This window comes from Vulpes lagopus, chromosome 4, assembly GCF_018345385.1.
Source record: "Vulpes lagopus strain Blue_001 chromosome 4, ASM1834538v1, whole genome shotgun sequence".
Taxonomy (NCBI): Eukaryota; Metazoa; Chordata; class Mammalia; order Carnivora; family Canidae; genus Vulpes; species Vulpes lagopus.
This window is the reverse complement of record NC_054827.1, coordinates 18,965,383-18,980,990: the sequence shown is the minus strand read 5'-3', so window position 1 is coordinate 18,980,990 and position 15,608 is coordinate 18,965,383. Positions and strand designations below refer to the sequence as shown.

At 33.3% G+C, this 15,608-nt stretch overlaps 1 protein-coding gene across 2 annotated transcripts in view; it reads left to right on the top strand.

The window, feature by feature from the left end:
- The window catches only part of ZDHHC2 (zinc finger DHHC-type palmitoyltransferase 2), a 64,867-nt gene extending 52,029 nt beyond the window's left edge, over positions 1–12,838 (top strand). For both annotated transcript variants that reach the window (XM_041753000.1, XM_041753001.1), the window contains 5 exons: positions 1,023–1,149; positions 1,436–1,528; positions 5,334–5,446; positions 7,906–7,980; positions 10,363–12,838. In XM_041753000.1, coding sequence (XP_041608934.1) covers positions 1,023–1,149; positions 1,436–1,528; positions 5,334–5,446; positions 7,906–7,946 — 374 coding nt within the window. In that variant the 3' untranslated portion in view covers positions 7,947–7,980; positions 10,363–12,838. The remainder of the gene's footprint in view (positions 1–1,022; positions 1,150–1,435; positions 1,529–5,333; positions 5,447–7,905; positions 7,981–10,362) is intronic.
- Positions 12,839–15,608: the final 2,770 nt, after the last annotated feature.

The following is a 15,608-nucleotide window of genomic DNA, read 5'->3' as shown; positions in this document are numbered from 1 at the left end:
AGATAATTAAATTATAATTCATGATAAATTATAATTCAGCAGAAAATAAATTATTTCTAGAAGTTTAGGAACTTCTAGATTTAACTTATAACACTGAAAGAACTTCCTCTAGGCAATATAGTCCTAAAATTATGAAAATATTTTATTAAAAGCTATATATAACCCAGGGTGACAAATGCTAAAGGTCTTCCAAATTGCCACATTTTTCATAGTACCATGATTCTGTTAGTATTTTCTTTTTTTAAATGATGGACAAAAAAATCATTATACTTCTGTTTGTTCAGAAGTAAACAAACTTCTGTTTGTTCATGTTCCAAAAATAAAAGTTCAGATTTTGCCTATCAGCATTATTTAAGAAGAATTTGTATCATAATAGAAGGGACATTCATTACCTTGTTCAGGTTCCACTTCTGTCATTTATTTGCTGTGTGATTTTGGACGCGTCCCACGGCCTCTCTGAAGCCCAGCTTCATTAGGCAGAGTATGTACAACCAGGCACAGTGTTTGCATTTGCACTGGATCCTGCTCCAGATAAGCCAGCTTTAAAGTAAATTTTTGACTAGCTAGAAATTTAAATCAAATTGGAAAATGGAATTTATTGACTGGAAAAAAGGGAATTTGTAGAGTGTATGTAAAGTACAGTCTCATTGGTTAAAAAAACTGTATAGGTTTGTGTAGATCTATATCCATCCATCTATCCATCCTCACATCTATTTAATAAAGACCCAGAAGATGTAAAGTTTTAGTTTATTTGCTCAGTTGTGTTTTCTAATGTTTTGCAATGCACATGTGCTGCTATAAGAGTAAAAGGGTCTTTAAATATTAAAATACATGTAATCATATCTTATTATTTTAAAACAGAGTAGACAATCCGTGTTGCAGAGCTATTGATAGGGACATAAGTACTCACAGGAAGCTAGCCATCAATTTTTAGAGTTCTCTCATTCAGTGCAATAATTTATAACTACGGGGATTACTAGATATGTTCTAAACTCACATAGTTGCTCTACCGTGTTTTGTAGAGGCATTTAGAAGTCCCGTATTTCGACATGGAACAGATAAGAATGGATTCAGCTTGGGTTTCAGTAAAAACATGCGACAAGTTTTTGGTGATGAAAAGAAGTACTGGTTGCTACCCATTTTTTCAAGGTACTTTGTTGTGAAAATATTCAAGTTTTAAACTAATGAAAGTAATCCACCAGAAGAACTATCCTCCTGCATACAAGTTCCTGTTTTTTTTAAGAATTGTTTTATGATTCACTGTTATATGAATGTGGTAGTCAGTTAACTCATCTCCTTAAACGTTCTGTATGGAAGCCAATGTCTGGTACACATGTTTTGTCCATAATATAACTGTGTTCTGTTCGCAAACATCAAAGCTTCACTTATGTTGTCTTGTTTACTGCTCAATTACAAGTTTTCATTTTAATTATAGTCTAGGTGATGGCTGCTCCTTTCCAACTTGCCTTGTTAATCAGGATCCTGAACAAGCATCTACTCCTGCAGGATTGAATTCAACATCGAAAAAGTAATCCCATATTTTTTTCTATTTTACTTTCAAAAAATGTATTTTATCTTCCTGTGACCTTTGATTCTATATTTCTTTGAAAAAAATGGAAGAACGTAATTCACTATAATGGTTCCCACTTGGAATGAGGGGGAAAGGAAAGTATGATTAGAGAGGGGCCCAGAGCAAGCTTCAATTATACTTGTAAAACTTGTTACTCTAGGTAGTGGGTAAACAGGTATTGATTCTCTGTACATTTTGGTTGACTGATTTTTAAAATGTAATGCATAAAAGAAGAGAATATTCAGTCCACATTAGCTCCCCCAGTGATCAGGTGAGTGGACAATAAACTTGACCTCTGACCCTCCAGGTCCTTTCTGTGGTAACTATAATATTATAAAAAGATCAGAAGAACTTACCTGGATTAGGTTTTTGGAGATCAAATGGAATCCCCCACACCCACTCAATAGTGCACCATGTTCTTAATGTTTGATAAAAACCTGTAAACATCTGAACCATTTTTTTGTGGAAAGAGAAGGGAAGGAGTCTTGGAAATTTAGTGTCTGGAGACTTTTTGCCCTTGCTCTAAGTTTTTTGGTTCCAGTCTATCAAGAATTTGAGGAAGACCTTGAAACTTAATTCTGACTTTGCTACCAACGAGCAAAAGGCAAAACTACTCAAACTTTTAAAAATGTTATTTATGAATTTGTGAGTTTGAAACACTAATTTTTGCATATTTAAGACAGATTTATTTGAATATGGCCATACCTCTAATTATTAAATGAAAGCTGATAGCAAGAGCATAACCATATCATTCTTAGTTAAATGTTAGAGATTTTTCTTAGTTGCTGGAATGCCATGTTCATAACACCTGACCCTACATGACTCCCATCTAGTGTGGATGTCCTACTGATCACAGTATTTTCTCTGGTGGAGCCTGTCATGACCCTAGAATTCTTCTTGAGTTAGTGATCCTGGTAGCCATTCCTAAACATTTTAAATTGTTAAGAGATGAAACCTGTTTACCACCCCATCCCTAGAGTGACCTTTGTATAGACCAGACTCAACCAGTTAATGAGGAGGCCATTCCGATGTGTTTTACAGGGATATTCAAAGGCATCAGAGTCTTACTGGGGTATACCCTCTGAGTTTTAGCTTGAACATTGAAGGATTAAGAGTTTTTTTTTTTTAATATCTTGATGCAGAAAAATCTCATTTTAATAGATTACTTAGAATATTTCCAGGCTTTTATAAATTTTAGTAGTAGTTTTCAATAATCTTTTTTTTTTTTTTCTGCCTCTTAAGGGGCTTCTGTAGTTCAAGAAGATTTGGGTTTCTGAAATAGTATCTCTCTTTTTGCTAAATAGGCTTTGGGGGAAATCCTAGTTCTGGCACTATTGCCCAGCTAGGTGATCTTGTAACCACTATGGTCTTCTCTTCCTTTAAATTTTGAGATTGTATTTTGACAGCTAACATATCTTTTACATAATTATATAATTTCCCCTGATTAGCTCATATAGAATTGTTATGGCAAGTGATAGTCTCTCCTCTGTATTCTAGAGATATCTGACTCAACATTCTGTTGATATCTACTCAACATTCCCACCACTTAAATGCCTAAAAGTCATCTCCCTCCGAACAGATGCAGAGCAGAATTCTTAATTCCCAGACATTGACACTCTCACCTTCAGCTTAAATCTCCTACATTCTTCCATATGTCCCAATTAGTGATGCTCAGACTCCCAGATGCTCAGGCCAGGAACTGTGGAGTCATTCTAGCTTCCTCTTTCAATGACCTTGTATTTACTTCATTTGCAAATTTTATCACATATCCATTCAAAATATTCCACTAATCCAAGTCTTACCACCTTCAGACTACTTTCTGGTCCAAGCTGTCACTTCTCACCTAGATTATTTCCATACCGTCCTTACTGATCTTTCTGATTCCATTTTTGTCCTACTCCAGTCTGTTCTCGATTAAGAATCAGATTGTGTCACTCTTGTGCCCAAAACCCTCTGTTGGCTTCCCATCTTAACCAGCATAAAAGTGAATGCATGTCCTGACCTTTTCCTGTCTAATCTACCCCCAGTACCTCTCTGATTTGATCCCTTACCACTTTCCCATCTCTCACAATCCCTAGACACACAGATCTTGCTGGTCCTCAAGTATACCAAGCATGTCCCTTACTTAGCACATTTGTACTTGCCAATTCCTCTTCCTAACCATTTTTCTTTCTCTTTCTGAATGCTCTTTCAGCTTCTCTTCATTCACTTCTAGCTCAGGTGTAATTTCACAATAGAGGCCATCTTTGAAAACCCTTTGTAAAATAGCAGCCTGCTCTTCCACTTCCCCTTACTGCTCTTTATCTATTGTCATAGCTCTTACTGTCACCTGACTTCTTATATCTGTGCCTACTTATTATTATTCCTCCCTAATTACAATGAAATTTCCATGTGATCAGAAACTATTCATTGATGTAATTGGCACTCAATGAATGCTGTTGAATGAATGGATCCTTCCTTGTCATTTGTTGGAGTCTTATAAGCAGCAATGAATCTGCAAGGAGTCTCTAAACCTGAACCTAGTTACTATGCTATACCTGGTATATGGTCCCTTTCTTGAAGAATAATAATTAGAGGAAAAGAGAGTTATGGGTTTTTTTTTTCATAGAAATAAAATATATCCTTTTTATTTTTTAGACTTACCTCCAAAATTTCAATAAGGGGATGTTAAAACTGCACAAAATTGAAATACGCTCAAATTTTAGATATAAGGTAATTATTAAGGAGCAAAAGCATATCCTTTAAAAAATATAGTCAACTCGCATATGTGGAATTATTCTTGGAAGAATTTTAAGTATTTTTTTCTTTTGAACATTATTGTAATTACGGTTTCAGGGTGTTCTAAAAGTATACTTATAGTTTCTCTGCCAATAATTTTTTCTATCTAAGGATAGAAAAAATGGAATCCCCCACATATCTAAGTGAAATGCTATTTTAATTTATATTTTTTCATGCTATATATTGACATATGTTGATATATAGCATGTCTACTTAAATTTTTAAACTTAAATTTTTCTTTTAAGACTCTTTATTCCCCAAGTTAAACATCACATTTGTAACACCTGATGATATCAGATGCTTTCAACGTTTCTGCAAGATAGTGCTCAAATTTGTTGTTTCAGTTTTTTTGTTTTGTTTTGTTTTTTGTTGTTGTTTCAGTTTTATAGAGGAAGACAGAGAATTCTTTGTTCAAGACAAGTTAGGCCACTTTAGAAACACTAGACCAATTTTTCTCAAACTTGTCTTTCTACCATCACCTTCATATATTTTTTTCCATATCACCATACCACTTACAAAACTAATATTTTTATTTGATATACTTAGTTAAATTGGTACTGAAGCTTATTTTTAAATCATACATTATATCACTAATATATAGTGAAATGAAATGAAAAATGAAATGAAAACTAGTATAATTTACCATAAATAGAATATGACTTTAAAAAATAAAATTGTTAATAAAGTCCTGTTAAATTCTAACTAGATTCCCTCACCTACTAAAGTTAGGGGCGGAAGCCTGTTCTCTGTCTTAAAAATGGAGACTTGCCAAAGCTAAAGATTGTCATCTTACTGTATTTAGAAGAATGAAAAGAGAATGGAAGGAAGAATGGTTTTCTCGTTGTGAGTCAGTGTGATTAAATGCCTTATTCCCCCTTCACCCAATTCTTTTGGGAAGTGGTTTGAATTCTGTACCTTGAGAAACCCTTAGCTTAATACTATTAAGAGTTAACATATGATTATGGTGTTGATTATTATTACTCAGTCCTGAAAACCATCAGTTTCCTGCAAAGCCATTGAGAGAGTCCCAGAGCCATCTTCTCACTGATTCTCAGTCTTGGACAGAAAGCAGCACAAACCCGGGAAAAGGCAAAGCTGGTAAGGGTGTGCTTACATGGCTATTTTAATAGATTTTATTTATAAAAGGTGAAAGTAATGCACAAATTTCATCATATTCTTATAGATTCTTCCTAGCTTCGGAGTTGAACTCCCATTTTAAATTTAGAATTATTTTCAGGAACTTCTGTTTGTAAAAATACTTTGATTAAGGTCTGTAAGCTGAAAAGATCATGTTGTGAAAGATCTGCATTGCTTTTATTCCAGTTTAAGAAACAGTTACTACTGCCTAACAAATAAAATGATATACTCAAAATCTAAATATGTAATGGCAAATATAATCAACTCAGACAAAAGAGTGAAAAATATCTAGTAAAAGGGATCTTAAACCATATGGTTCTTTTAAGATTCTATCCAATTTCAAAATGTCAGAGTAAAGTTACTGCATACTTATCATAACTCTAGCTGTTATTTCTTTGGATCCCACTCACATTTCCCTTGTTATTATTGATTTTAACCTTTGACTACTTCAGTCAAAATAGTTTATTGGCAAAGAAAAAGCAAGGCTTTGAAGTCAGACCTGATTTTAAATCCCAGTTTGGACACCTGATTAGTGTGTGATATTTGTAGCAACCTAACCTCTTTTAGATGTAGCTTTCTTTCTTTAAAATGCTATTTATTTCTCAGGTTAGTGAAGATTAATCAAAACGTATGATCATACATACAAGTGTATAAATATATGTGTGGTGTCCCTATAAATAACCATGATTAAGGCACTATTAGCCAGAAAATCACTCCTTCATTTCTAGTCCTTTCTTCAAACTCTCTCCTAGCCTCCCTGACTTTGGCTCCCTGCACTTCATTTATTTAAAAAAATATATTTATTAAAAAAATAAAAATAAATAAAAAATAAAAAATAAATTATTTACTTATTTGAGAGAGAGAGAGAGAGAGAGAGAACATAAGAGAGAGAGAAGGAGAGAGAAAGAGAGCATGAGTGGGGGCAAGGGGAAGGGCAGAAAAAGAGGGAGAACCAGACTCTTTGTTGAGCAGGGAGCCCGATGCAAAGCTCGATCCCAGAACCCTGAGATCATGACCTGAGCTGAAGGCATATACTCAACTGACTGAGCCACCCAGATACCCTGGCTCCCTCTATTTTAAAGTGATTGTTGTTTTCTTTGAAATTTCTTTGGGATTTAGTGATAATGAAAAATAGGCATTCCTAAGTAAAAATTCTAAGGTCATTATTTAATCTATAATCAATCATATTCTCCTAAAATATAGGCTTTCTTTAAAGGGACTTATTCTTAAGTAATATATATATGCCTATATATAGGCATGAATATCCCTATTGTGTGAATATCCATAATTTGGTCTGTCTTTTCACCTTCAAACCTGCCGTTACATTTTCCAGTCTATGGGAAGGACTAGACCTTGCCGCAACAAAGTTGATGTCACCTAATTAGCCCTTTGAATCCATCAGTTTCCTTAGAGGCAAAGAAATGATCTATAGTTGGAGGTTAATTTTCAGGTGGTGGAAAGACAAAGAACTCTGTTTCTTTCAGAAGGAATTCATGTTGCCTTGTATAGTTCTGCACTAACATAGAAGTGATTTCTTGGCTTCCATGTGCTATTAATCATTTGGCATGTTAGATTAATTTTCTGTTACTTGGATGGATGAATTGAAAACTTATTTAAAGTATAAAGAGTGCTTAAAAGTTGGAAGGAAAATGTGAGAAGGATGAGCTGAGAAAGGGCTCAAAGATTAGTTTCACCAGACTGAGGGAGGTAAATGTAGAATTAGAAAGAATACCCTAAGATGATGTGAGAATTGCCAGGTCTAATGTGTCTTTCATGGTTTTGTTCACTCCTCCCACTTCCTGAGGTATATATCTCTTTTTATTCATCTTTTTAGAGATGGAGGTGAGAGAAGAGGCAGAGGGAGAGGGAGAGAGAATCCTAAGCAGGCTCCATGCCTAGTGCAGAGCCCCACTTGAGGCTTGATCCCACGACCCTGAGATCCATGACCTGGGTCAAAATCAAGAGTTCAGTGCTTAACTGACTGAGCCACCCAGGCACCCCCTGAATATCTCTTTTTAAAGAGCCTTTTGAGGAGCACCTCTGTGGCTCAGTGGTTGAGCATTTGCTTTTGGCTCAGGGTGTGATCCTGGGGTCCTGGGATCGAGTCCTGCATTGGGCTCCCTGCGGGAAGCTTGTTTCTCCCTCTGCCTATGTCTCTGCCTCTCTCTGTGTGTCTCTCTCATGAATAAATAAATAAAATCTTTAAAAAAAGAAAAGAGCCTTTTGTGACACTGCTGGAGGTCAACACTGTATTGTGTGTGTGTGTGTGTTTCCATATGACTACCTTACAAATCTCTACTACTTGCAGGGCACCTTTGGAAGCATATTGGGGGGATTCATAGATGGATAAACAAGTCCTGCCTATTTATTCAAAAGCAACCCCCTGCAAACAAAATGTTAATTTATATTCTTTCTTGAAGGTATGAGCAATCCTGCATTAACCATGGAGAATGAGACTTAACTCTTCAAACAAAATAAATTCATACTTTATGGAAGTAAGATGTTTTCCTTTATTGTGACGTTTTATATTTTTAATAGCCTTTCTGTTCTCTTAGGGCAAATAGTTTCCATAGACATTATTTATTTTTGAGTAATTGAAATTTTAAGATGTTGTAGTTCACCCTTAGGATCCTATTCATTATGCTGGAGACCTCTGAATGTGGACCTAGCTTTGGTTTTAGCTATATGTAAGATTAACTTGACACAAAATAGAAATGAGTTGATGTACAAAATTAATTTTTATAGGAATGCACTAAATGGCAAGGATTGTTCCTAAACTATTGAACTTACATGGTAATTATCTTGTCATATGATAGAATCTTGCAATTTTTTATTTTTAGTTTTTCTATCCTTCAGATATACAGTGGTTATAACCTTGACCATCTATCAGTAGAATCTCACTGGGTCTCAGTACAAGATAATTAATTATATCTTGTTAGTGCAAACCTCCATCATTTTTGGTTACTGTAGGACCCCCTAGTGTGTGTTATCCTTAAAACAAGTGTTCCAAATAATGTTCTTTAAACCATAATTTTTTTTAAACCTGTTGCTCCAAATCAGTATCTTTAAAAGATTATTTATTTATAAGCCTGCAGTCAATGCAGTAAAAAGCCCTTCTGAAACAAAGCCATAGACATCTAAAGAAAACAAACAACTATATATACTGTTAAAATAAACAGTGTAGAGTTGAACAGTAAAGCTATCAAGACAAATTTTTATTTACAAAACTGTAGTCCAGAATCCTAAACTCTAAAGAAAACAAGAGAGTGGAATCTGAAACAAAATCATTTGTGTCAAGGTACTTCATGGATATCTACTTTTTTATTTTGTTTGTTTTTTGTTTTTTGTTTCTTTTAACCCATTTTAATCCTCAAATCTGTGTTATTTTTTTTTTCTTAAATCTGTTTCTTTGTTTTCATGAATAGCTATGTAAATAACAGCAAAGTACCGATCTGGCAGTTTGCCAGTTGACTAATGTTTTGGTTTTGGATGACTGTATATAAGGTGTAGTGGATCAGATTAATCATAACTATGGTTAGGGTAGTGAAAATTTAATTTTAATTTGGTTAAATAGCAAAGAGACAATATTAAATTTCCAGAAGTAATTCTTAAAATGTCACTATTAAAATATTTTACAGAAATAGTTCTATAAACCATATAAAGTTGTATAGGATTTTTTTTTCAGTAATTTGAATCATTAGTCCTAATTATGAATGCTTATGAGGTCATACGTGTTAAATATTTTACAATACTTTACATAGTGACATTGTGTGTAAGTCACATAGACTTCCCGGTATTTTAACACAAGACTAATGTAGTTTGAAAATCATTATTCTCAACATTGCATAATATTAGACAACATAGTAGGCTCTAAATAAACATTTTGTAAATAATTATAGAATAACATGGTTAAAATAAAAAAATCTCACAGAAACTTGATTTTATTATATACAAATATATGACATTAATGGTCATAATAGCCAAGTGGAAGCATGAGTCAGCTGCGATGTAAAAAAAAAAAAAAAAAAAAAGATTTTGTGATATGTTTTTCATTCTATTGATCTAACCTGTGACATTTAAATGTTTCTTTAAAAAATTGAATTTTCCCAAGGTAGCTAATATTCCAAATAGTTTTTAAAAGTTTTAAAAATGGTTTTTCCTGCTTTACATCTCAGACTTGCAATTCCTTCAATGTACATTATATTGAATAATATCTGATATTGATATGCTTAATTTAATGATATTACTGAAATATATTTTCATATTCTTTCTTTTTGATGTACATTAATAAATTACCTGTGGGATTTTTTATAAAATATTTATTAGTTCATTCATCATACTTTGCAGATAGCCATGTACCTAGACCCATAGTAGCACTAATATGTAAGTCAAAATTAGCCTTTTCCACCTTCTCTCTTTAAGTAAAAAATGCTGTGCTTCTATGTATGTGAAATTTCAAACATATTTTCCTAAATCCCCATCCCAACTCAGCTGTCACTCCTAAACTTCTACTGGCCTCAGACAAATGCAGAACAAGGAAACCAGCCATTCAAATTGCTGCCCCAAACTAGCAGTATTGGCATCACTTGGGAGCTCAATAGAAATGTTAGAATTTTGGACCTTACCCTAGACCTACTGAGTCAGAATCTGCATTTTCTGCATTTTAACAAGCTCCTCTAGTCTTCTTCTATATGCTTATTATAGTTTGAGAAGCACTGATGTAGAAGTCTGTATTCAAGAACATATCTGAGCTTTCTGCCTAGAAAATATTTAATTTTGAACAAGGAATGTTATTCAACAAACACTGAATGAGTGGTTAGTTTTTTTGGTTTTTTATAGTTGACACAATAGCTTCATGATTTCTGTTTCATTTCAAGGTATCCATGCTGTAGGTGGATGGAAGAGGCTTCCCACAGGAAGGCACCATTGGCCAGTTGTTCCCATTTTCCTTTGGCTGGATATGCAGAATATGAATTGGTTAGTTCTCTCCAAGCTGTTGCTTAAAACATAACACATTTTTAAATTCAATATACAGATTGTTTGAACTAACACAAATTCCTCTTATATATTAGAAGTAATTATGGTTTATGAATCAAAGGCAAAAGTATTTTCTATCATAAAAGCTTGGAATAAATTCATGGGCTGATTTTCACCCAAATATTTGGGTAGTACAATGTCTATACATAAAAAGCCCATTAATCATCTGAGTTTCTGATTCAGAAAATTGAGACTATTTAAGATATTGAAATTTGAAAGATTTCAAATTACCGTATAATGACAGCTTTATTTATAAAACCTACTAGTTACCGAGTTGGAGGTAGCATTCCCTCTGTTGTGAATCCAGCCCCAGACTGAGTGAACTATAATGACTATGAATTCATTGCAAATTTTAAGTGGCCTACAGTTGAAGATTACCACCATTTTTGCCAGACTTTAATCTAATTCTAGCCTTTGTTCCCTGCTGGGAAAGATGTATGGTCATTGAAGCCTGAGCTCACTGATAAGCAACTAGCTAGCAAATTTTTATCATAACTAATACATTAATTACTACTACATCCAAAATATATTTTTCATCTCTTCTGATCCTCTTAAATTGGCTGAAAATTATAAAAAATCATTTATGATGTTCTTTTGCCATTCTGGCTTTTTAAAAAATCTAATTTTTTAAAAGTTATTTGTTCTATTGAACATATAGCTAAAATATTGAATTTGTTAATAATTCCTAATGGGCCAATAGATTAATCCTCCATTGGTATCTATATTATTTCTGTGTCCCCTCATCGAAAGTATGACAGTTATACTTTATATTTCTTCAAATACTTAAGATTAAATTATGCAAATCATTAAAAGAAATATACTTTTAGAAATTTAGTTCAATATGAACTAAATGGTGTGCTGTTTGGAAATTGAGTTTAAGGTAAACTAAAGTGGTGTGTTTGTTGATGCCAAATGTTCGGCTTCAGTAAATATACTAGGAAGCTCTTGTGCCTTGTATGCACTATTTGAAAAAAAATTTATTCTTTTTTTTTTTTTTTTTTTTGAGTGGAGTGTAAGTTTTGTAAATGTTAGAGATTAGAATAAGCTTAAACATTTTTTGGTACTGATTTTGAGAATTTAAAGCAGATTATCTTTTAAAACTTACATAGCTAAGGAACTGGTATTTAATCAAAGAGAAAATGGTGTTAAACTTTTCAAAATCTGAGTTAGACAAAAATGCAACACATAATAGACTAGTAGACCAGAGGATAATGGAGTAAAAAAGATCCTTGCAAAACCCATTCTTTCTAAAAATATAGTTTTATATTTAAATGAGTTTGTGAAAGAATCAATATCAGTGAAGTTCATTTTATAGATCATTTGAGCGTAATTCTTTGAGTAATAGGATGGCACTCTTTTTCAGATTTTTTTTTTTTTTTTTTAAAGCTAAAGACTTTGATCTGACAATCTGTTTCAGGAAATCTCAGAAGATATGATACATTCTTACTTTTTACTTTTAAAGGATTTTTTGGTCATCATTTTTTATTACCTGAAGTGCCAGGTTGGAACCTATAGCTACTGCTAGAAGTCTTAAGGGCAACAGCATCACATGATGTATTAAGAATTATATGCAGCCAGGTTTTTTTCAAAGCACAGTACTATAGCCATTTTTGTGGATAGGATTCTGTGACACGTTCCTTGTCAAAATAGAAGAGAAAAAGAAGTTTTTATTCTTTACCTTGCTAGAGTACTGTTAAGTTTTTCCTTTTGTGTAATTATTGATATACATGAGTCAGTACACATTAGAATCAGATTTAAAAAATTTTTTTTACAAATAAATTTTTTTCCATTAAGTTGTAATGGTTCCCTTTTTGTTTTCATACAGTGAATAATCTTTTAAGGGTTTTGTTTTGTTTTTAATCTAGGTGGTTATAATTTTTAGAGATGATGGCATATCTCATTAGATATGCAGTATAAAGTTTACTGAGTGAATAAAGCATCAAATAGACCTACATTTTGTACATATTTATAAAATGTACCTTAAAAACATTTTAAACATTTTGCTTTAAAAAATTTAATTGTTCGACTCAAACTTAGACACTTACACTTCAACTATCCTGATCATATATTTGATTGATGTTTGATTTTTCCTGTTTTTCAAAATTCTACCGTATAGGTTAAATTTTTTAGATTTTTTTTAAATGTACAAATACTTCATATACTTTTAGTTAACTTTGCCATTGTGCAGTGAAAAGAGGGTTTGTATTTTCAAAGATAAACTTATTGCATCTAAATCAATGATGGGACATTCAAGGAAGTGCTTATTCATGAATTCCCTCCTGTTATACCATAATAAAGTCTGGTTGATCACCTTTAGTAGCTGTCTATATGGAATTGCCTTTGCACTGACAATCGAAGTTCCTTTAAAGATACACTTTTCCTAAGTCTACCAGAACTACTGCAGACAAAGCTGATCTACAACCTGGTCATAACATAGGTCTTTTGAGGAGAGGTGGATGACAGGATAAGTATGTATTGGTTAAAATGATTCTGAGGACAATTAGAAACAGACCATAAAACTTGAGTACACTTGTTCAACAGGTAACTGGGAAATATGGCATATGTTTGGCAATAACCACATCCTCTAGAGAACTCAAATACAAAGGATTTATAGAATATGTTCTTTAAAAATGAAGGTGGTAATCATGATTCATGCTTCAGGAAAACAACCTGTGAAAAATTATTACTCCATTAAATTCTAGATGAGCAGATTTTCCCTATTTCGACGTACATGTGTCCCACAGCACAATGTTCAGTGTATTTCCATCCTCAAAAAGAGAGGATGTAAGGGGCTGTTCTACCATAAGGCAGTTTAGGTTACTCAGAGCTCTTTAATTGTTCTTATTCCACAAAAAGTTAAAATATGACTGGGCAATGCCAAACAAATCACTTGCAGTTTTTTCTCATGGCAGGAAAGTGATAGCAAAAACAAAACTGGTGACAGTACCCACAGATCTTTGGTGTTCTTATTTGTAGCCAGTATTCAGTATTAGCAGTTGGGGGAAAAATGTGTTAGGATGATTCATCTTTTGACTTACTTCTGAGTACCAGTGAAACCAAAGGGGGCTTTTTGAGAAGTGATTTTAAGCTCCAGTGTATGCTATGTAAAGGAGTTCATTACTCAGAATGGACAGTACTATTTTATGATTTATAAAAAACAACCATTTATGTTGCATCTTCCAGGGAAGGGGCTCTCCTGACCTGAATTTATTAGTAACAATTCTTTATCTTGTTTGACAGATAAAGGTGCTTGAGAAAAAAAAATAATGCTCCAAAGTAGAATTCTGTTGATGCTGAATTAAAAACTGATTATCACAGAAAGCTTCAGTTCTTCTGTTGTCTTTTATCTAACTATGAAAATAAAGCTATTGACAGAGTTTAGAATTCATGTCTTTTTCACTAAGTATAACCCCCTAAAGTCTGGTATTAGAAGCATCTTAAATGACCCAATCATTTATTATGAGAGAATATTAATAAAGAGCAACTTTAATTACACACTAATTTTAGTGTAACATGCAAATGTTTCAAAGTTCTTTAAAAAAATATCCTTAGGCCAAGGAGACATTATGGGTAAACCCAGAATGGCTATAAAGAATCAACTGGAGGAGAATCTGTACACACATGTGTAACACAAGTATGATTTTTTGGTTTATTCTCTTTTCACATGGTCTTTGCACTAGTAAGACACCGGCTAACAATGAAATGTTTATTCTTGTTTAGAAAAAAAGAGAACAAAGGTGACAAGTGAAATGGCTACCTGCCAAACCAGAAGACCTTACATTTTCACAAGGTTTTAAATTTGACCAACTCAACCTTTCTCTGCTCCATGCGCATTTTTACGTATTTGCAGTTGTTAATACATCTGAGTCGATTTCAGGTTGCAATGACATAGTGGTTTCTCAATTTCTTTGAAAATGGTCTCACCTGTATTTCCATACAGACTACGAAAAGAAACTAATTCTTTGGTCACTTCAAACTTAGCATTGATTTCTCAAAGAATAGCTGGGAAAGTACTAGAACATTTTATTTAGAGGCAAAGAACAATACTCAAAATCCTGTCACTTTATAATTAACTGTAGATGTTGTACCCAATGTCCTCACTCTTCAACCATTCTTTCCAAAAGGCTAAGTTGTTAAAATTATTTTCTCTAGACGTTATTTCTTTGGGCTACTACATTCAGAAACCATGACATAACTATCAGTAAATGGCTTTGCTTGGCTAACAAATGGGCCAGACATAGACTTTTCACTTATTTTTGTGAAGAAATCATGATGTGATGAGATACTCCGTTTTAAAATGTTTACACTTTCCCAGTAGTTGGGTATATTGTGATGAGTGCTTGGTCTGGTTATGTCAACATATATTGCATTTTTTAGCAGTTACACTATCATTGCATGACACATTATTTTACCATATGATTTAGTTAACACTCTATTGTGCCTTCAAGGCACATCATTCAAAATAGTTTTCTGTTTGGATATAATGGATATAAGCTGGTAACATAAAAATAAATTGTTGTATAGATAGACCAGGCACTCCAAATGCTTTCATATCGTATCTGCATCACTGATTTTGTAGCATACCAAGAAGGAATGTGAAACGATGAGAAAGCCATAAGCAGTTTCTGTAGCAGCTACTCAGCCTTCCCACTGTGGTGCAGAAGTAGCCAGACAGTACAGAAATGATGAGTGTAGCTGCATTCCAATAAAACTTTATTGATGGACACTAAAATTTGAATTCACTTAATTTTCACATGTCAGTATTTTTCTTTTGATTTTTTTTCCCCCCAACCATTTTAAAACCATAAAAACCATCCTCATCTCGCTGGCCATACAAAAACAGGCAGTAGGCTGGTTTTAGCCTGTAGGCCTTACGTACTTTACTGATCTTTGATCCAAGAGATTTAAATAGAAGACGGTGAGTCCAGAATTAATGGCTTAGGAACATTACAAAATTATCAGCTAAATTATGCCCAAAAGCTAGATTTAGTAAAGTTCATAATATTCCTCTTGTAGAAGTTATAAAATTTTATTACTTCTTGAGACAAAAACCAAAATTGACAAACTATGAAATTCAGCAACTATG